Source organism: Pseudorasbora parva, chromosome 7, assembly GCF_024679245.1.
Source record: "Pseudorasbora parva isolate DD20220531a chromosome 7, ASM2467924v1, whole genome shotgun sequence".
NCBI lineage: Eukaryota > Metazoa > Chordata > Actinopteri > Cypriniformes > Gobionidae > Pseudorasbora > Pseudorasbora parva.
Genome location: NC_090178.1, coordinates 28121723 through 28144625, shown reverse-complemented (window position 1 = coordinate 28144625; position 22903 = coordinate 28121723). Strand labels below are relative to the sequence as shown.

Below are 22903 nucleotides of genomic sequence, written 5' to 3'. Positions count from 1 at the left end.
ATTTGTGTACAGTCCTTAAAAATGCCACTTTGTGTCATTGCACAGTGAAGTTTTTTGTTACTTAAACGTTCACCATTCTTTCATTCTGAACATTTCTCATCGTACATCAGGATCTTTTTTTCTTTGCGATCTGCTCTCAGTAATTTCTATGCATATTTGCCTTCATTTCTGTTCTGTATGACATGACATATGAAGACCCTTGGCACAAATGTGCATCACTCTTCAGTGAGGACTGATTTTTAAAGCCTGCACCCAGATTCAATCCGAGGGAACAGATGCTCACTGTAGCAACGGAATTGTTTTATAATATTTATACATGTGGTTGCAAATTTTAATGATGTAAAAATTGTTTTTGGGAAACAACTACTACTGCCTTACTGCTACCAAATGTAAAAAAACAAAACGAGAAAAAAAAAACAGAGGAAAAAAACTATAATTACTTTTAAATAAAGACGTTTTTGTAATATTCATTAAAAAATGCTGGATTTTAACTAAATCTGCTCCACTGTGTTGTGGTATCTTTGAGTTGTGGTGTCAGGGTTTTATATCTGTCTGCTGTCGGAGCCGGTATGACGTCATCTTGCAGTCTGGGCCCTTGAGCTGATGCACAGATTGTGATAGCGGGGGGTTCAAACGCATTCACAAATGTCCTTCATCATAGACTCGAAGTGGGAATAAATGTGTGGTTTGAGGATGAGTAATAGTAGGCTATGCACGAGCCCAGCCAGTTGTATCACACAGCCAGCCATCGGGCTGACTTGGGGACTGCTAAACGGGATGAAAAATTTTGTTTCCTACTATTTACAAAGCTTGGCTTATTAATATTAAATAGTTTATGTTAATTTTGTTTGGAAACTTCCTATAGCAACGGTTTAGTTTATGCATATTAAGTACTTCGCTATAACATTACCCTATTTTCCTCCAATGAACACGGCCTGTCTAATGAATATTAATTAGGTACGTTCTTACCTTCCAATGGCGGCAGGTTGGACTATGAATATTAAGAAGCAAGCCTTCGTCGCAGTAGGATTTGTAAATTCGCTTACCGGGGGTGAGTCCTGAGAGCGAGAGACGCAGTGTGGGCGGGTTAAGAAACTGCGAGAGGGAGGAGATATAACGCCGTCTTTTTTTCTCACGGCTTCCACCGAAAACGGGGGCATTGATATCTAATCTTCAAATTCCAGTTTGGCTTCTTTTCACAGTTCAAATAATTTCGTGAGGCATCGGAGGCCCCATCACTCCACCCATTGCGTTCGGTGAGCTCGTGTGTCGGCGGGCATCAGGCTGTCATAGGTGTGAGTGTGTGACGGATGCTTAGAGGAGACTGAGCAGGGTACCATCTCACACCTCACGGTAACGTTGCCTATATTTAATCCGAAAATAATCATTCTAATTCTATTCGTGCGCTTATGACAGGGGTAAATACCATCTAAACTGCTCTCTTTACGTAAATATGTTATGCTATGGTGATTTCAGGTCGTTTGAATTCGTTTACAGGCTTAAAAAAATCGATTCATGTTTGTCGCATATATGTTAGATTTATGAGTGAGCTGTAACACGTTTAATTCCGGTCATTTCAATAACGCGTTTGAAACAGTAGGTTATCACGTCTCCGTCCGTCATTCAAGTTGGCATCTTCATTTATTTAAAAAAAAAAAAAAAAAGAATATTGATGTATTTTAATGACACATCTTTCAAATCAGATGTTATTCAAGGACATGCGTAATGAATCACGTTTGATATTCTGTTAACAAACCTGCCTATGTGATATCCGCGTGCGGGCGCACATTCACAAGGATACACCTGCATGCGCGTGTAAATGAGGATGCGCAGACTTCTAAATTTCACGCACTCAAATCGCTTAATATAAAGCTTTTGTTGAGTGTTCATTTTCACTAGTAAAATGGACTAAATATATTGACATAATGTAGGCTATATCAGATGTAAGCCAGAACTACTCGGCCATAGACTACTAGGCCACAAAGATGATGTCAAGGGTGTTACATATCATATTCATATTTACCTAGCGTAGTATTCGTCTTTATTTTTACTTTTAAAGAAATGCAAGCAAGTAGATATGGCTGTCTCTCAGTCTCTGTCTTTTGCGCTTATCTGTTTCTCCTCTGTCCTCTATCTTAAACTGCTTCATATCAGGTTAATGCATGTTATTTCCCTCTGTCCTTCCCCTCCTTCCTCCCTCAGATGGCCAGAATGAGTTTTCTCTCCTTTCTCCTCTTTTGCTTGACTTCGGTTGCCCATGGCAACAAAGGTCAGTCTCCTCCATCCTTTTGATAGTTAATATTGAGCATTGTGTTGATGATTAAGTGCGAATGAGTGTATTAACATTTTCGTTTCCAGCTATGGCAGATAGAGTTGATTGAAAGCAGCTGCTTGAGTCATTGTGCTGTATGTAACAGCTGGAAAGTGTGAAATCATGTCAGTTATTAAATATATGCCTCCTGTATGAATGACAACAGTAGGTTTTGTAGAGATCACAAAAGGTAGTCCGCATCTCAAGGTGACAAGAGACAACATGATGAAATAAGTTAAGAGATATGAGAAAACATGGAATGACACACTGGAAGGTAGGAGTGAGTATATGGAAGCTATTGACATAGATACATAGACTAACCAGTGGGAGAGCAAAATTTGGAGGAGGACATAAACATGCTTAGAAATATATTGTAGGATCTCTGTGAGGAAGAGAGGGGGAGTGAGAGGTCGACTCTTGTCCTTGAAGAAAAGGGTGAAAGCTTATCTATTCTCGTCTCGGCTATTTTTAGAGATGTGGGAAACTGGAGATGCTATATTTCTTAATTTACAGCTAATGTTTCTCCATGTGTGATCACAGACATGCATAGCTCTTTCTATCTATCCTCCGTCACAGCTGTTGTCAGAGTCATTCCAAACACTCTGGTCAGTGGGAAAGCGGCACGTGTGATAAATGGAGTGAGATGCAAAGCATCTCTCAGTCTGTAATCCGAGGAGTAATCCAGTGGTCTGATGCTCAGATTAATGTTATATGGCTGAGTGAGGGATGAGAGGGAGGAATGCAGGCGTGGGTGGGTGGGAGAGAGAGGGATAGGTTGAGAGAGAAATGGCAAAAAAAAACAGACTGACTTGAATTATATGAGCGAGGTGGTCAGCATGCAGCCACACAAAAAATCTCTACATGCGAGACTGGTGCATTAGGTTATTGGTCAGTGGACTGTCTAGTACTAGGATGATTTCATATGACCAAAGTCATTTTAATGAAGCATGGCTCAACAATAAGAATAAATAGTGATGATATTTACTTGCCTTGCCAACATTTTAACTGGCACAACTGCAAAAGAGTGATTGATTTTGTTAAAAAAATGATTTGAGACAAAAGAACGTTTAGATAATTATATAGCCGACTTCCCTCTGTTCTACGACACTTTTCCAGCATCCTTTCTCTACCCCAACTCCTCCTTATGATTATTCCTATCCCAGCTAGAGATTTGGTGGTGGTGGGGGAGATACTCTGGGTTCGGGGAGCTCGGAAGACTTCCCTTTTAGGCAGCACGCCAAATATACATATTCTATACTATCTGATTATACACCCACCTATAGGATTTTTAGGAACATCATACTAAAACTGTGTTTGACCCATTTCACCTTCACAACTTCCTTAATTCTACATGGCATTGATTCAACAAGGTGTTGAAAGCATTCTTTAGAAATGTCGGCCCATATTGATAGGATAGCATCTTGCAGATGATAGAGATTTGAGGAATGCACATCCAGGGCACGAAGCTGCCGTTCCACCACATCCCAAAGATGCTCCATTGGGTTGAGATCTGGTGACTGTGGGGGCCATTTTAGTACAGTGAACTCATTGTCATGTTCAGGAAACCAGTTTGAAATGATTCAAGCTTTGTGACATAGTGCATTATCCTGCTGGAAGTAGATGGTGTTCATAAAGGGATGGACATGGTCAGAAACAATGCTCAGGTAGGCCGTGGCATTTAAACAATGCCCAATTTGCACTAAGGGGCCTAAAGTGTGCCTAGAAAACATCCCCACACCATTACACCACCACCACCAGCCTGCACAGTGGAAACAAGGCATGATGGATCTGTTCTCATTCTGTTTACGCCAAATTCTGACTCTCCCATCTGTATGTCTCAACAGAAATCGAGACTCATCAGACCAGGCAACATTTTACTAGTCTTCAACTGTCCAATTTTGGTGAGCTTGTGCAAATTTTAGCCTCTTTTTCCTATTTGTAGTGGAGATGAGTGGTACTCGGTGAGGTCTTCTGCTGTTGTAGCCCATACACCTCAAGGTTGTGCGTGTTGTGGCTTCACAAATGCTTTGCTGCATACCTCGGTTTTAAGGAGTGGTTATTTCAGTCAAAGTTGCTCTTCTATCAGCTTGAATCAGTCGGCCCATTCTCCTCTGACCTCAAGCATCAACAAGGCATTTTCACCCACAGGACTGCCGCATACTGGATGTTTTTCCCTTTTCACATCATTCTTTGTAAACCCTAGAAATGGTTGTGCCTTGTGCGTGAAAATCCCAGTAACTGAGCAGATTGTGAAATACTCAGACCGGCCTGTCTGGCACCAACAACCATGCCACGCTCAAAATTGCTTAAATCTCCTTTCTTTCCCTTTCTGACATTCAGTTTGGAGGTCAGAAGATTGTCTTGACCAAGAACAGACCCCTAAATGCATTGAAGCAACTGCCATGTGATTGGTTGATTATATAATTGCATTAATGAGAAATTGGGTGTTCCTAATAATCCTTTATGTGAGTGTATTTTATTATATATGAGTGCAAACTTGGGACATTTATATGTTGTATTTTATGTATATAAGCTTATATTTAATACTCTACCATTCAAATTTAGGGATCAGTAAGATACTTTTTTTAATCTTTTTGATAAAGGTCTCTTATGCTCAGTTGCTCACCAAGGCTGCATTTATATGAGCAAAAATACCATAAAAACGAATATGATTAGTTTTTTAACCCGTATTTTAACAGAATTAATTTTTCAAAAATGTGTCAAAACCTCCTCAGTGTTAGCAAGCTAGATAACATTATCGTATTGACAAAGTTGTGGAATTTGCAACCACAATGCAAAAATAATAGCCTAGAAATTTAGACGCACCTTAGCAGCAACAAATCTAATTTGCAGCGAGTGTCGTCTAGCAACTCTCCATAGACTTGTGAGCTGGAAAAACCAAATTCTGGTCAGGCCAATCACATTGTGTATAGAGTCGGTGAGCGGGGCTTAACATAATGGCGGCAGAGTTGCAGAGGTTCCATGTGCTACTTATAAACACAGAAGCTGGCGAACAGTGGTCTTTTGAATTGGCTCTGACCGCGACTAAAGTTAAGCTTTTCTCTGAGAAAAGAACAAAGAACGGCACTGAAATCATTCTTAAGAAGGGAAGATGTTTTCTGAGTTTTGCTGACCGGATACAGCGAAAGTTTAATTATCAACTAGCTCTACATCACGGTCCTCTGGTTGGTGGTAGCGCTATCCAATTACGTGTAAAGGGAGTTTGAAAGGCAACCGTTTATCCCGCCCCTCAGATTGAGCCCTGTCAATGGTGAGTTTCCAGACCAAACAACTTGATTTGGGTCTGGCCTTTTAGGCTTCAAAAATATATCACAGAAAACCAAATGTTAAGTTGCAAGGCATAAAAAGTAGAAATTCATGATAATGAGTGTAAGATTTTCAATAGCAATGCAGCACCAGTCAGGAAGACCCCAGGCAAGCGGGTCACCATTATTGTTGAAGATTTCTCATTTTCAGGAAGTTTGATGTAGGTTTGCATGGTTCGGTCTTTCTCTGAGCGTTTACTGAGAGCTATATGTCTGCATTTGAGTGATAGGCGCAATATACCTCACTGTGTGCGATCAGGCCAAACATCTCTACACCTAATTACTCTGCAGAGCAGTGAGGCATAGCGTACTGTGTGTGTGTTTTGAGTGTGTGTGTGTGCCCATCACACAGTTTTGGTGGATCCCCATATGGTTATGTTTGTAACTTAATGTGCTAGTGTTACACAGCTGGCTGAACCATTGCACCATCTGCTACTAATGTATTTTAGCACAACTTTTTATTTGTTGCACTTTCCTTCGATTTGGACGGCTTGTGTTTGTCTTTGAACCTCTGCTTACTCACCTTCATAGCGGTTTGGTATAAATAGTATTGTCAAAAAAAAGAAGAAGCTATTTGCTCTGAATCACAGATTGTTCCTGTGTCTCTCACACCTGTCCCTTGCTTTTGTGATTGTTCTTTCTCAGCCAATAAACACAAGCCATGGATCGAGACGGAGTACCAAGGAATTGTCATGGAAAACGACAACACTGTCCTCCTCAACCCTCCTCTGTTCGCCCTGGATAAAGACGCACCGCTGCACTATGCAGGTAAAGATCCTGATAATGTTGCACCTTAACTTTTTATAGTCATGCTATGATGATTAATTCTCTTAAAGTTAGATTTACAAGGTTTAGTGGGCAAAAAGGTCCAAAAAAGGTATTGTCTATTAATAGAACAGTCCTCACAGAAGTTACTTCCAGATTCCAAATTGTGTGGATTCCCATTGAATTGCCTGGATTTCACTTGAAAAATGTATTGTGCATTTAAACTAACTAGTGCACTGTCAATTTTCACCTTTATGTGTTATAATCATGCTGTGGTTGTTATTCCATGTATAGTGCATTCACATTAGCAAGATTTTGCAGGCAAAAAAGGTCCATTGCCTATTGTCAAAGCAGTTTTCTGTTGGTTATCACAGCCAATCTGCATGACAAACTTGAAACCCTTGCGAAATCGGCTTGGGTAAATCTTTGATCCTCACATGAAATTCTTGATCGCATGGATTCCCATTGAAATCCCCGAATTTCGCTTGTGAAAATTCACGGAACGGCGATAAATGTGACCACCTTCACCTTCAGTCGGTAGTTATAGCCGGTACTAGTGTATTTCCAGTTGACAGGCTCTAGATAAGGGTTTGGTGTAAGGGTTATTTTGAAGGGGAGCAGCTAGTTCAGTACTGCAGTAAGTAATTGCATGTTATGTTTACACAAATTACATGAATTACACAGGGATTAAGACTGACAGACCTCCCCCCTCCGCAGACTGAGCTAACATTCACAGTGCCGTGTCATGTGTGACAGCACTTCCTGAACGCAGACAAGTGTTTACTTACAGAAGAACACTCAGCAGCCCTTTTCACATCATTTCACACATTAATGTTTTTTTCACTTGTGTGGTAAATGGCACTTTAAATTAAGGATTTTGCACAAGGGTTGTCATGTACAAATATATTTTATTCAAATGTAATTAGTGCAGAGATTTGTTTCTCTTTTCAGGGGAGATCTGTGGGTTTAGGGTACATAATGGACCAGGTGGTTCTGGTTCGGCACAGTTTGAGGCTGTGGTGTTGGACCGCTCAACTGGAGAAGGTCTGGTTCGGTCCAAGGAGCCTCTGGACTGTGAAAGCCAGAAGGAGCACAGCTTTACCATCCAGGCGTACGACTGCGGTGAAGGCCCTGACGGCACCAACAGCAAGAAATCCCACAAGTAAGATATTTTTTTTCCAATTCAGGTAGAATTTCCCTAAGAATCTTGGTTTTGCAAGATTCGATGACGTTGCTGGATCAGATCCAATACGTACTGGATGGTGGATCATTATGGCGGCGTCATACCGATCTCTGGGTTAACTTATAATGTGTATGCGCTGGTCTTAAGTGACATGTATAATCAATATTGTATATAGATGATCTAACCTGTGTAGTTGTATTACTGATAAATAGTATTAAGTAATTATAGATGAATGAATCATCTTTTCATAAAAGGGGACTTCTTGCATTTTGGATTCTAAATTGCATTCTTTTTTCCCCCCTAAGGGCCACCGTGCACGTCCGTGTAAATGACGTGAATGAATTCTCTCCTGTCTTTGTGGAGCGCCGGTATGAGGCGTCGGTGCCTGAGGGTCGTCTGTTTGATCGTATTGTGCGGGTGGAAGCTGTGGATGCCGACTGCTCCCCTCAGTACAGCCAGATCTGCTTCTATGACATCATCACTCCCAATGTCCCTTTCACCATTGATAACGATGGTGAGAACCACAAATTCCTAGTTTTGGCATGAAACTCTAAATGGCCCAAGCTGATATGTCCTTAACTCATTTGGTAATTATCACATCATTGTCTTACATAGCGCAGCTGATTGGTTGCTGTGGTATCAGCGGCCAATGAGTTGCGGCTCAACATTCAAATACTGGTAGTGTTGCTGTTAGCAGTCTACAGTGCACAATCAGAAACTCTCCACCTCCACCATTTCATGAATGTTATATGTGCAGCAGAAGCATGTCTCCATGCTCACAGCAATGTCTGAGAATGTATTGGCTGTAGCATGTGTTGGTGCTTGCTCTGCAGCAGCAGAAGCGGCAGTGTAGCAGATCTATTTCATCAAGATCAAATACATTAACACTGTCTTATCCATTGCCATGCCAATCTCTATTACATACTATTCTCTCAAAGAATTGTCATGACAGAACTACCAGCATTGATAAAACACAGATACATTGTTGGAACAAACCTTTTAATGTACATGTATGTATAAGATTTTTTTTTTATTGAATATTGTTTAATATTTTAGTTTGGTGTTTTAAGTTTTGATGTCTTTCAATTCAAATTAATATCTGTTTAATCTCCAGGTTGATTAATACTTAACATGAAAAAAAGGTTTACACTGTAGCTCCATAAAGATTAAGATTCAATCAAGGCTGTAAGGTTGGAGGCAATTTAAATCTAGTTATAAAATAAAATTGAAAAATGAAATCTTTCAAATGCATAATGAACATTCTTTTCTCTGAAGTATGTAGTAGATGAAGGCTGTTTTTTACTAGATATCAACATATTTTAGTAAAAATGATTTGTCTTTATGTACTTCCAAACATGTAAGACTGACTTTCATCTGTGGAACATAAAATATAAAAGAAAAAAAAAGTCAAAAAGTATTTTTCGTCCATACAGTAAAAGTCAGTGGTCGGCTTGGTTACAGGCATTCAACAAAATATCTTCCTTTGTGTCCACCTTGACTAAATGATAACATAATTTTCATTTTTGGGTGAACGGTACCTTAATTCAGATAATTATAGTGTAGGTGCCCGTATAAATGTGAAAATTATTGAAAATTATTAAGGCGACAATATTAATACTTTGAGAGGTACTGTTTGATTATTATTATTATTTTATTTTTAGAGTGTTAAAATTGCTTAAAACTGGTGTTATATTCACCATATAATATTATTGTAAAATATTATATTATAATAATGAAAATCATCATTATTTTATACAATTGTTCCAAATAATTGTTTATTCTAAAAATGAGGTTATTTTTAGGGTAATATTCAAGTTTTCTGAACATCCCAGTTTCTGCAGTGAGACTGAGGGATAGTCACCCTTCCTGATCATTTAATGCAGATCAGAGCACTCATTGACAGACTGAGGGGGAGGTGATCAATAGCCGACATTTTGCAACATGACAAACGCTGACGAAGAAAGAACTGGCCAATGGAACGAAACCGAAACAGGGGAGAGAGATACAAAAAGGAAGGCGCACAAAGGGAGGAAGTCTTCCTTTTAGCAATGACTTTGCAGAATTTTCTGCTGTAGTGTGTGTGGTTTGGTTTGATTGTGTAATTTGGGTCAGTCAGATTCAGGCTGTACCAGACACCACTGTGTGAATATCCTTTTATTTTTTGTGCCACTTCAATATAGTTATTCTCTCTCTCTCTCTCTCTCTCTCTCTCTCTCTCTCTCTCTCTCTCTCTCTCTCTCTCTCTCTCTCTCTCTCTCTCTCTCTCTCTCTCTCTCTCTCTCTCTCTCTCTCTCTCTCTCTCTCTCTCTCTCTCTCTCGTCCAATGTTGGCCTTCACCTGTCGCTGTCATCGTTCATTGCTTTGTTTAGTTGCTCTCATTTTCAGCTGCTTTTGTTGCTTTTTCTTTCTTACTCATATGCTCAGTGTCCTTGGCACTATATAATCGTTTTTTATAATTTCCAATCAGTCACAAAAGGTTGTCTGTGCTTATTTTTTCTTTCTAGCCAGATATATAAACCTCTCTTTATCTCTTACAAATCCAGGGAACATAAAGAACACTGAGCCATTGGACTCCAAACGCCAGCGTGTCCACAGTTTCTGGGTGACAGCATTTGATTGTGGAAAAAATCGAGCTCAGGCTGATGCTCAGGTCATAGTCACAGTCAAACCTTCCTGCAAGCCAGGCTGGATCGGTAAGTATGATTTGTTTATTTAATTATAAAAATGTGGCTATAAATTCAACATTATTGAAAAATCAACAATGTTATGTCAGTATATGTTATTTTATATTATTTTATATGTGTGTGTTTGAATCACAGGATGGACAAAGCGCATTGAGTATACTCCTGGTTCCGGCAGTATCCCTCTCTTTCCGAACCTACACTTGGAAACCTGCGAGGAGACCGTCTGGAACATCCAGGCTACTGTTGAGCTTCAGACAGGTCATATTGGGAAGGGCTGTGACAGGGACAGCTACTCCGATCGATCTGTGCGCAGACTCTGTGGTACGTTTGTAAATGGTGTCAATTTTTGATCTGGAAAAAAAATAAATTTTTCTGATAAATTGTCTACAGTTTGAATTTAATGATGGCAGACTCTCGTTCATTAGGATTATGCATGATTAGCGGACAGAAAATTGAGGACTTGGAGTTTATCTGTTGTGCTCTCTGTCCCTTCAAATTTGGCCAACTGTTTATCTCATTTAGAGCAGATGGGAAAATGTCCCACATCATTTCGTTCTCCTCAGATTAACAGCACGATGCAAATTAAATAATTCCATAGTTCTTGCTGACTCCTATAATGTATTGGCTTTTAACATTTCCAGGTGCCGTGAGGGGTGAAGTCGACCTCCTTCCACCTCCGTCCCCTGCAACCAATTGGACCGCCGCCCTGCCGACTCTACCATCCTCTGATTCATCCCTAGTCTTCTCCTTCAATGGCTCCACCCATGTTGCTGTAGTACCTGATTCAGTTGCTTCAGCAGTATCCGGTGACCACTTCACCCTGCAGCTGTGGATGCGAAGAGGAGGTGCCAGCGCTCAACCACCGGTCAATCAGGCGAGGGGAACCCGTAAAGAGGAGGAGACTATTGTCTGCAGCACTGTAAAGAATGGTCAGTCTGTGCTAGCTAGCCAAAATATCTGTAGTCGATAATAGTGCCAGTAAGTCAATACCACAGAAAAAAAGAATATGTTGTTGATCACACTCTTATATTTAAAAAGTTGCAATTCTGTTCATAATGTTGGGGTCAGATTTTTGATCAAAAATGCAGTAAACCTGTGAAATTTTATTACAATTTAAACGATTTTCAGCTCTAGTCTTTAGTGTCACATGATTCTTCAGAAATCATGCTTATGCTGATTTGGTTCTTAAGAAACATTTCTTATTATGTTGAAAAGTTATGTTAAAAAACAATTGGGCTACTATATATTTTTGTGCAATACAAATTTTCAGGATTCTTTTATAAATAGAAACTTTAAAAGAACATAATTTATTTGTAATAAAAATCTTTTGTAACATTATACATTTCTTTACTGCTTTTGATCAGTTTTATGCATCCTTACAAAATTATTATTGAGGTATTCATTTACATAAAAAAACAATTCTGACAGACCCCAAACGTTTAATTGGTAGGGTATTAAAATATATTAAAATGAATTGTTCCAAAAATAAAACAATAGAGTGTAGTCTTGACGTATTTAATATAAACGCAAATAACGTATATAAAACGTAAATAAAATAAGCATTGCTTCTAAGTAATTATAAATGTAAAAAACTATGTATTTGTCTGCATTTAAACAGCAGTTTCTAATGCACAAATCTAATATTTGGACATTATTACCAAGATGAACCATGAAATCTAGCATTGAAGTACCAGTACCTTTGACATCCCTGGTCAGTAGTCAGTGCTTAAGAACTCATATTTAAACTGCTCTACTAAACAGTGTTATGTTCTCGTTTCCAGATGACTTGTATTCTCATTACTCTTTATCGGTACATGGCTGTCGCCTCTCTCTCTTTTATTGGCCGGATGTGTCCGCCGCAAGACCCGTCAAATTCCTTTGGAAACTGGAACAGGTAAACTAACCGTGACAGCAAATCTCAGTAACTTGAATTCTGTCACGCACAGTCTGTCACAGCAACTAACAGAGACATCTTGTTTTTGCAACGTGTAAGTATGTGAATGTACACCTTGTTTTAAACTTTGCTGAACTTCTGTCTCTGATAGGTGTGTGACAGTGAGTGGCATCACCTGTCCCTTAGTGTGCAGTTCCCCTCTGTCACGCTCTATGTGGATGGCGTGACCTTTGACCCTGCACTCATCCATGACAACGGAGCTATCCCCAACCCCGCACCACACCAGCGGCTGGTCATCGGAGCATGCTGGGGTAATTTTACAGTTAGTCATATGTAATTAATCTTAAATTGGTATGAAGATATCTGCAGTTGGTGGAAAAGAAATCTGTAGTCATGTTCTTTTCTGAGACTTTGTGTGTTTTAGCTATTAATAGACTCATATATTATTCAGCTAAACAGAACCGTTCTTACACACTGTGGCACTCATTTAGTGTGTGTGTGTGGTAGAAAGATGCCCAAGCTTTCAATCTTCTGCTGTTCTGTTAACTGGGTCACCTAGTCTGTGATAATAACCTTTTAAAATGTTTTGACACAGGGCTGAGGCGTTAAGTTATAGTTTGACTAATAAGGACATTTATGACATTATTTTAATTACCCTCATGTAATTTCAAACCATGTATTGTTATTTATTTTAGCCATTTGAGTTCAGTTATTTTTAAAGGAAATCATATTATTCAGCAAGGATGCAATAAATTGCTCAAAAGTGTCAGTAAAGATATTTATAATGTTACAAAAAATTATATTTCAAATAAATGTTCTTTTGACCTTTCTATTCATCATAATCTTTTTTTTTTTAAATCAATACCGTTTCCACAAAAATATTAAGGAGCATAACTGTTTTAAACATTGATAATAATCATAAATGTATCAAATCAAGTCATCATAGAATGATTTCTGAAAGATTATGATGTGACACTGAAGACTGGAGTAATGATGCTGAAAATTCAGTTATTTTAAATTGTAATAATATTTCACAATATTACTGTTTTCTATGTATTTTTGATCAAATAAATGCAGCCTTAATAAGCATAAGCATAAGAGACATCTTTCAAAAATAATAAAAAAAATCTTACTAAGCCAAAATTTTGAATGGTAGCAATCTATTTTCTTTTTATTAGTTATTATATAAATTTGTATATATATTTACATATATGGTTTAAATACAGTTTATAACATTACATATGAATTATAATGCATTAATATAGCAAATAGTTATTTTCAAAATATATCACAATAATTTTTTTATACATTTAAAAGGCTTTTGATCGTTAATGTATGTTTCAAATGACGAATGTAGATGAGTGAAGAATGACAGTTCTTTCCATTTTTAGATGAACTATTCTTCTCAAATGAATGAATACAGCTTTTTATCTGTTTTCTTTCCCTTATTCCTCTCTGTAGAGCCAGAAGAGAAACCGAAAGACATTGTGAACAACACAATGCCAGAGACTAAAGACACAGGTGAGGTGCACACCAGGAGAACCTGCCTATTTTTGTGTGTGGACGAGGATGTGCAAGTATGTGTGTTATTCATGAGCTTTCTGGGATCAATAGAGATTCTCAATTAAGTGCCAGCATTTGTTTAATGTTCTTAAAAGAGTCTATCAATTCATATTTATAAATACCATATCTTTTCATTTTGGTCCACAGGGAAGTTTGTCAGTGGTTACAAAGGGCTTTTGTCAGGAGTAACAGTACGTCCAGGAAATGTGGAGCCACACAGTGTAGTGGAGTGCCTCTATGCCTGTCGAGAGGGGCTTGATTTCGGAGACCTTGAGACTTTAGGCTCAGGCATGAAGGTACATTCAAACTATAACTTAAAGTTTGATGACTTAACATTTTTACCCATAACAGCCCAGATTTCTTCCCAAAGGTTATAAATGTATTGCTTCATTTTTTGTCTAACTGAGATGCAAAATAATTTTCTGTAGTAATCTGTCAAAAGAGCTTAAGTTGCATTTGGAACATTCCTATAACATTTAAACTAGCTCAATTTTTTTAATAAAATGTTTTTCCCCCTTCAGGTGCATGTGAACCCTAGCCAGTCTGTGCTGGTGTTAGAGGGTGACGACATTGAAAGTTTCAACCGTGCTGTACAGCAGGTGACATACAGGAACTCTCTACGTTTTGCCACCCCTGGTGTCCGTCCGCTTAAACTCACCACCTCTCTCAGGTATGCTAAAATAAACTCTCTTCAGCATTTCAAATTAACCAACATATCTAGGGCCAGATTTAACAGGGCAAAATTAGCATGTGAGCGCAATTCCAAAAAAGCGCAGATGGGAGTAGAAGTTTCTGTGTGTGATCAGTAGATACCAGGAGCATTGCAAATTAGCATCTGGTTTAAGACTTGCTTTTTTGGGGAGGTAAATAATGGCACAAATACCAGTAAATTGACGAGCGCAAACCTTAGTAAATCACCTTGCATGATTCATTTAAACAATCTCCTCACATCAATTTTGCAACTGAAAGGGAAACTCCGATAAATGCATATGCAATAAGGTAAGCCGCAAAAATAACTGTCCACGCCTTTTCAGAGCTCATTTTTCACTGCGTGTCTTTAGTAATTCCTGACAGTCGTTTTTTTAACGCCAAAGAGGGTTTGCGTTGACACAAGCTGTTAGTAAATCTGGTCCCTAAAGTCTAATGAATTATTATTTGCCATTTTGTCAGGAAATTGTATTTACTGCAGTTGCCAACAGTAGGCTCGTTTTTGTGTCAACTGCCTAAGTTGAAATTAAAAAACAAAAAAAGACTTTTCCTCAACGCAAATTAAAGAGGAGATGAAACAATCAAGTGCAAAATAAAGAACATCTATAAAATGTAATTTAACTAAAACCATTTTTGTTGACAACAGCTCCCTCTGTTTTTTTTTTTTTTGGCAAGCATGTAAATTAGAGCTTTACTTTACTGTTAACAAATATCAAGTCAAGGGGTTGTGGTGAGCAGCTGTAGCATTAACGATCAGCCGTAGATAAATGCAAACAGCTGCTCACTATGAACAGATAAATTGGCACATATTTACATAAACATATGGGCACGTGTTTCTACTTACAGTAGCGTGAATATTGCCATACAATCAAGTAGCAAATAAAGTGCCCCTATTATGCTATTTTGTTTTGGGGTCTCGTACAACAGGATTACATGCATCAAAAGGAAAAAAACTGTTTAATTTTTAAATAATATACATTACACATCACCACATTTTTCAATGATTCTCAAACGACCTGTCCCATGATTCAGTCTCTCTAAATCTGTTGTTGAACTCCGAGATTTCAGAAGCAATCGTCAGTAAAATGACTCATTTTGTGAGGGTGGACAATGTACAATGTACGTGTGTCAAACGTGTTTGAGGGCGGACAATGTACAACATAGTTGGGATTTGGCATTATGCACGTGTATGGTATTTTCTAGTGACGTAGAACCGTCACACATTGGGATTCAAATTAAAAACAACTTGTTTAAGCAATTCAGAGTCGATTTATTCTTTCTGGAGACAATAACTTTATCATGCACTTTCGACTTTACGTTCACTAACAACTGTATTACACACGGCATGAAAGGGAATATTCCAAAATAAACCCTAATGGGGCACATTAATAATATACTGAATAAATATTATAAGATAAATTTTTTTCCTGATAAATAAAATTGGGTAAATGTTTCTAAAGGATCATGTGACCCAGAAGACTAGTAATGATGCTGAAAATTCAGCTTTGCCATCATAGAAATAAATTATTTTTAACATATATTAAAATAGAAAATAGTTATTTTAAATTATAATCATATTTCACAATATTACATTTTTCCATATTTTGGATCAAATAAATGCAGCCCTAGTGACCATAAGAGACTTTCAGAAACATTAAATAATCCACCCCACCCCAAACTTATGAATGGGGATGTAGATCAATCATATATTTCTAAGAAAAGACCCCAAATAAAAATATTACATTATTATAGAAGACAAGTCAACCTAAACTTTTATTAAATGTGTTCACTTTTAACACATCATTATCATAAAGCATTCCAGCAAAATTACACAAAATATTTAGATACCTTATTCTCAAGTTTCTGAATTTTCTGCTTAAATCCTATTTCTCTTTGCCCTTCTGTAGGTGTTTCAGTGAGGAGAGCTGTCTCTCTCTCAGACAGCTGGAAGGTTACCTGGTCGTGCTCCAGCCTGACGCCCCACAGATCTCTCTGTCTGGGGTGGGACCCCACCTGGCCAGACCAGCCGCTGAATTTGAGGGGCCTCAAGGGGTTCCCTTGTTTCCTGAGCTCCGTATCGTCTGCTCCTTGTCTCATGCTGTGAACACAGCTGCTCAGGGCATGGAAGGAGGGGGTAAGCTTTGAACATCTCACCTAAAACAGTAATCTATGAACCCACCGCTTGATGGATGACCTCTAAAAGGGCTTTTTTTATCAAAATGGATTCTATTCATTTATTTCTGGAAAAGGATCTACACATCTGACCCTGTTATAGCCCAGAGGCTCGTCTTGATAAATAACTAAGGACAAAAGATATGCAGTCTTGGTTTTGTCTGCAGGTGGTGCAGCATAGGTTGACTTTCTATTAAAGAAGTCAAGGTCAATGATCAGATATTTGCACGTTAGTATGCACTCATTGTCTGTCTATAGAAAATGTGTGCAAAACAAAGAGTGGAATTGCTTATCTGCTTACAGGTTAACCTATACACTTTCTGTTATCTGTAACTTTAAGCTTGTGCAATGCAGAAGACAGAACTTTGCTCTCCTCTCATTTCAGTGTAATGGCCAATGATGTTATTCAGTCTTTTTCTGTCTCTTTATCAGCACTGATGTCAGATGCTGTGGCTCACACTCTGGATGGATGTGAAGTCCAGCCCTTGGGGGAGGAGCTAAACCCAGAAAGGGAGGAGCTTCTGGTTGACATGGAGGCATTAAGAGAGAGGGGGCTGGACATCATTAACACAACGGCCTACATTGCCATCACTGGTAAAAAAAAACTATCATTAACTTAACGGCTTACATTACCATCACTTATAATAAAGTTTGTCTTCATTTTTAAACATATATATAAATTGTTTAAAAAAAAAAAAATGTTGTGCTATGGTGCTAGTTTTGGTGCTTCTTCAAGATATGTCACTTGGTTTAATACTTTATTAAATAATTTAAAAAAAATTTATACATGTTTAGGTGTTACTTTAATGTGTGAATACTTTTAGGGCTGTAAATGCAAATCATGTAGACTATCGTTCAAAAGTTTGGGGTCAGTATGTTTTTGTTAATGCCTTTTTAATATCTCTTATGCTCACCAAGGCTACATTAATTTGATCATAAATACAGTAGAAACAGTAATATTGTGAAATATTGGTGCAATTTAAAATACTGTTTTTCTATTTTAATATATTTGAAATTTATAATTTATTGCTGTGATGGCAAAGCTGAATTTTCAGCATCATTACTCCAATGTTAAGTCACATGATTCTTCAGAAATCATTCTAATATGCAGATTTTTTTCTCTCAATATGTTTATTGTCCTTTTCTTGTTTTATAACCACAGAACATGCATAAGCATACACCCTTTACATACACATTCAGTTTACACTTAAAGAGAGAATTGCTTAAAAAAGTTTTTTTTAAAGTAAATTAAAAAAATAAAAGAATGTAATAAATAACAGTAGGTAAATCAATTAAATAAGTAAATAAATTAGATTAATTTGTTACACATTTACAATGTTTTCCGGTAAGGTTTTCATTTCCATTTTATATGATAATTATGTATGGCTCCCATAGCTGATCAAAGTCTTTCCTCTAAGGAATATTCATTCCTTAGCAATATATATAGCCTTTACAGTCCGATGCAGTTTGATATCTCCTTTATCCACATTTTCATGGATGGAGCATCCATACTCTTCCAGCATAATGCAATAGCTCTTCTGGCTTGAAGGAGACCAAAGAATACGAGTTTAATCTCTTTTGATGTTTGATGTTTGAAGTCCATTGGATATATTCCAAAAATACAATGTTTTACATTCAAAAACATTCTAATGTTAAACATGTCTGACATACATTGTATATCCTCCTTCCAGAAGATTTGTATTTGGGGACATTCCCAGTAATATGCTGATTTGCTTTTGTAAAAACGAATAAAAAATGTTAAGGATTCTTTAATGTACAGAAAGTTTAAAAGATCAACACTGAAAAATCTTTTGTAACATTATAAATATTTTAATGCTATTACCGTTTTAATGCTTTACTGTCACTTTTGATCAATTTAATGCATTCTTGCTGAATAAGAATATGAATTTCTTTGGAAACATTATTTTTGCAGAAACATAAATTCATTCTTATTTATTTCACAGGAGAAAATGCTTTAATCCTTCCTTTTCTCTCTTTCAGGAGCGGAGTCTATCTCTGTGTATGAGGATGTGTTGCGCTCCATCCGCTATCGCTTAGCAAAGGGTTCTGCTCGGTTTGAAAGAAGGTTCCGTCTGTCGTGCTCAGAAATGAACGGCCGGTACACCAGCAACGAGCTCACGCTGGAGGTAATGAACACAACTAGACACACAACACTGATATGCATCCTTCACACTGACCTGACAAAGAACACCACTGAAAGTTCACACTCTTAAGGTTGATATGTAATTAACACACAATCTCACTGTCTCAGGTGAACTTCCTGCATTCTTTGGACAGTCTGTACCATCCGTCTCACCTGCTGGCGTCTCAGCAGCAGTTCCTCCACCCATCCCATCACACTGGAGAACTGAGTGGACACACACTCCCCAACCCACACCGCAACTCAGGTACATGCCTGAAATATGCAAACATAAATATTATTTTTCTCTTAAAAAATAAAAATGGTAAAATAAAATGTTTAGTGAATAAAGGGTTAGTTATGTTATTCAAGTTTTATTTAAGCTCTTACGGAGTTTTGAAGTTTCTGATACTTACAGTATACAGCAATAGTATAATAAAATCTTTAATCTTAAAAGACAGTTTTGTTCCTCACGATATAACCGTTAAAAAATTATAAACTATAAAGAATTAACACAATGTCTCTCTTTCTCCTCATGCATACAGTTGTTCCAGGAGCTGCAACTGTCATCATCATGGTGTGTGTGGGTTTCTTGGTTGTCATGGTAATTCTCGGTGTCTTCCGCATCCGTTCGATCCACCGTCGTGGTGAAGGAGCAAGAGTCGGCGGAAAAGAGGGCAGTAACCAATGGGATGATTCGGCCCTCACCATCATTGTGAACCCAATGGAGGTATGAATCCAAAAGTAGATACATGTACTATTGTTCAAAAGTTTGGGGTTGGCCATTTTTTTTGTTTTATTTTGAAAAAAATCTTTTATTTGAATAAGTCATTTATTCCTGTGATGGAGTCACGTGATCCTTCAGAATTCATTCTAATATGCTGATTTCGTGCTTAAGAAGCATTTTTTATTATTATCAATGTTTAAACAACTTTGCTGCTTAATATTTGTGGAAAATATGATTCTTTTTTTCCAGGAATCTTTCATGAAAATGAAAAAGAACAGCATTTATTTGAATATAAAGCTTTTGTTTTTAACACACATATATATATTATTATATATTGCTTTAATCACCTTGTTGAATCAATGCCACATAGAATTAAGGCAGTTCTGAAGGTCAAACACAGTATTAGTATGATGTTCCTAATAATCATTTAGGTGAGTGTATGTATGTGTGTGTGCATGTTCGTACACACACACACACACACACACACACACACACACACACACACACACACATATATATATATATTTATATATATATATATTTATAACATAACATATAACATTATACATATATACTTACCGTTAATTTTGATTAATTTGATCCATCCTTGCTGAATTAAACTGTTAATTTCTAATAATAAAACTCTTTCTGATCAGCATTATTAACGATGTGTGTGTATGGTATCTGACCCTTCTCTCTTTGTATTCTCTCTCTTAGTCCTACGAGAACCGCATGGGTATTGCAACAGATATTGAAGGAGAGTGTGATGATGAGGAAGAAGTAGTGGATTCGCCCGATGATACCAGTGATGACCAACGAATCATCATCAAGAAAGAGGGAAGAGACTCCGCCCCCAGACGTTACTGAGCCAATTAGCCATGGCCACATTCTAAAACTCCACCCACTCATTTAAAATACAGGAATAAACATACACACAGACGCATCATCAAAGATAATGAAAAGTGTCTAAAACACCTGTGACACAATTATAGGTTCTCAGCCTCTGTGAATGCAATGCTTCTCTCTGGAATGTACGCTCCCACAATGCACAATGCATTTCCTCGTCGCCACTCTCAACCCAGATCCCAATATTTATTAATGGCACAATTATATGTTCATTCATAGTACAACCTTTTTCAATTGATGTGCTCACAACACTGTATTAAACATAATGAAAACACTTATTGTCAACTCATATTAACTAATTGACTCCGAATGTTTCAAATTACAGCCTTTTGTAACTAATATAGTGTCTAGTGCCCTGTACACTAAGTACAAAACAACTTCAGAAGCTGTATTTCCTCTGCACAATCTGTCTCTTGATACATTCCTTGAACAAATTCACATGTACAGATATAGAGGACTAGTCAGTAAAGGTGTTTCGTAATAGTGATAGACTGAAGCTAGGTATGCAAGTGCTTTCTTTTAAGCATCACAATACACACGCACGCACGCACACGACTCTTTTGTGCACCTTTTCTCATAACCTCACGAAAATCACAGTACAGTGCAATGCCCTCTGCTGTATCAGAATGTTAGCTCAACCTGGGCAATTTTGATTGTACTTAAATGTATGTAAATACAAATGACTACTACTACTATTATACGTTTTTTTGTTGTTCCATTATTTGCGTTCATTTTCAGTTTTTGCACTTTCAGATAGGCTAGGCTAGGTATTTTTTTCTAATATCTCTACTGGTAATATACAGTGAAAATGACAACAATAGTATTAGAAATAAGAGCGGTAATGATTGGCTTGATGAATGTCTATTTATTTGTGTGTTCAATTGTGTAATTTAAAACTTGTTAATACCTGATTCACAGTGAAACAGAAAGGCACATTATTGTAATGCCTAGAACACTTTCACTCTGCCATCATCCTCCCTCTCTCTTTTTTCCCCCTGTACTTTCCTCCTATCTCTTCTCTCTCTCTCTCTCTCTCTCTCTCTCTCTCTCTCTCTCTCTCTCTCTCTCTCTCTCTCTCTCTCTCTCTCTCTCTCTCTCTCTCTCTCTCTCTCTCCTGACACTCTTTAGATACTGCCACTGCTTTTTTTTGTTTTCTGAATGTACAACTGTGCCACCCCTTCCTCCTTCCAGCTCGCACTTCCCTCTCTTTTCCCGTGACTATTTCTCTGTCTGTGTTAGTGTACAGTGGAAACCTGTCAGTAAATAAAGGCCTGTTGTTTTTGCAGTGTGATATTAAGAATGGATAAATTTGCATTAATAAGCTATATTATTACAATGGTTACCATTGGGACAATTAACTATACTTATAGAAACAATGACATGGATTATATGGATTGATTGTTATTGATAACCGTCTGAAGAAATAATCTGTTCAAAAAAATTCATAATAAAAACACACGGATGACGTCAGAAGGTGGTCTCTGTTTTTTTTTCTTTCTTCATGTTAGTCTTGAAAGGGTATAGTTGAATAAAACAGAATGGCATAAACAGTCAGTTTACTACAAGAAACTGACACAAAAGGCTCAAAACAACAGAACCAGATCAAATCCAAATCAGAAAGAAAAAAAATATATATTAAGGAAAAAACAAACCAGATTTTTGTAAGGGTTTCTAAAAAAATGGTTTAATTCACTTTATAAATATAACAAATGGGGTAAGGGGGATGGGTGCTAAGGAATCATATTGATTGGCCACAATAAATAATAAGTTTAATAAGTTAATAAATTAATTTATTAATAAATACTTAACAATAAATGTATAAGTATTACATTTGATAATAGTAGAATTTTGTTAAATCGATTAATAATTTTATATATCATATAGGCTATACATATATATAATAAAATACGCTCACCTAAAGGATTATTAGGAACACCTGTTCAATTTCTCATTAATGCAATTATCTAATCAACCAATCACATGGCAGTTGCTTCAATGCATTTAGGGGTGTGTTCTTGGTCAAGACAATCTTCTGAACTTCAAACTGAATGTTAGAATGGGAAAGAAAGGAGATTTAAGCAATTTTGAGCGCGGCATGGTTGTTGGTGCCAGACGGGCCGGTCTGAGTATTTCACAATCTGCTCAGTTACTGGGATTTTCATGCACAAGGCACAACCATTTCTAGGGTTTACAAAGAATGATGTGAAAAGGGAAAAACATCCAGTATGCGGCAGTCCTGTGGGCAAAAATGCCTTGTTGATGCTAGAGGTCAGAGGTGAATAGAAGAGCTGTTCTATTCAAGCTGACAGAAGAGCAACTTTGACTGAAATAAACACTCGTTACAACTGAGGTATGCAGCAAAGCATTTGTGAAGCCACAACACGCACAACCTTGAGGTGGATGGGCTACAACAGCAGAAGACCCCACGGGGTACCACTCATCTCCACTACAAATGGGAAAAAGAGGCTACAATTTGCACAAGCTCACCAAAATTGGACAGTTGAAGACTGGAAAAATGTTGATT

At 37.5% G+C, this 22903-nt stretch overlaps 1 protein-coding gene across 2 annotated transcripts; it reads left to right on the top strand.

Annotated features, from left to right (window-relative positions):
• Window positions 1-1064: 1064 nt before the first annotated feature.
• clstn3 (calsyntenin 3) lies at window positions 1065-21852 on the top strand. Of its 2 annotated transcripts, XM_067448906.1 has the most exons (20): window positions 1065-1353; window positions 2203-2269; window positions 4156-4212; window positions 6283-6405; window positions 7354-7564; window positions 7891-8099; window positions 10129-10278; window positions 10405-10590; window positions 10911-11198; window positions 12051-12163; window positions 12315-12474; window positions 13625-13684; window positions 13874-14022; window positions 14248-14396; window positions 16342-16568; window positions 17039-17200; window positions 18608-18753; window positions 18879-19014; window positions 19292-19476; window positions 20191-21852. In XM_067448906.1, exons 2-20 carry the CDS (start codon window positions 2203-2205, stop codon window positions 20338-20340), a joined length of 2928 nt encoding a protein of 975 aa, XP_067305007.1. In that variant the 5' UTR covers window positions 1065-1353; the 3' UTR covers window positions 20341-21852. The 2 variants fall into 2 exon arrangements, with proteins under 2 accessions (XP_067305007.1, XP_067305008.1); XM_067448907.1 differs by lacking the exon at window positions 4156-4212 and having other exon boundaries at window positions 1066-1353.
• Window positions 21853-22903: the final 1051 nt, after the last annotated feature.

Coding starts and splice junctions, on each gene's coding strand:
- clstn3 (XM_067448906.1), top strand. CDS start 2,203: ATGGCCAGAATGAGTTTTCTCTCCTTTCTCCTCTTTTGCTTGACTTCG. Junction 7,565..7,890: donor AACAGCAAGAAATCCCACAA/GTAAGATATTTT, acceptor TTCCCCCCTAAG/GGCCACCGTGCACGTCCGTG. Junction 11,199..12,050: donor CTGCAGCACTGTAAAGAATG/GTCAGTCTGTGC, acceptor TCTCGTTTCCAG/ATGACTTGTATTCTCATTAC.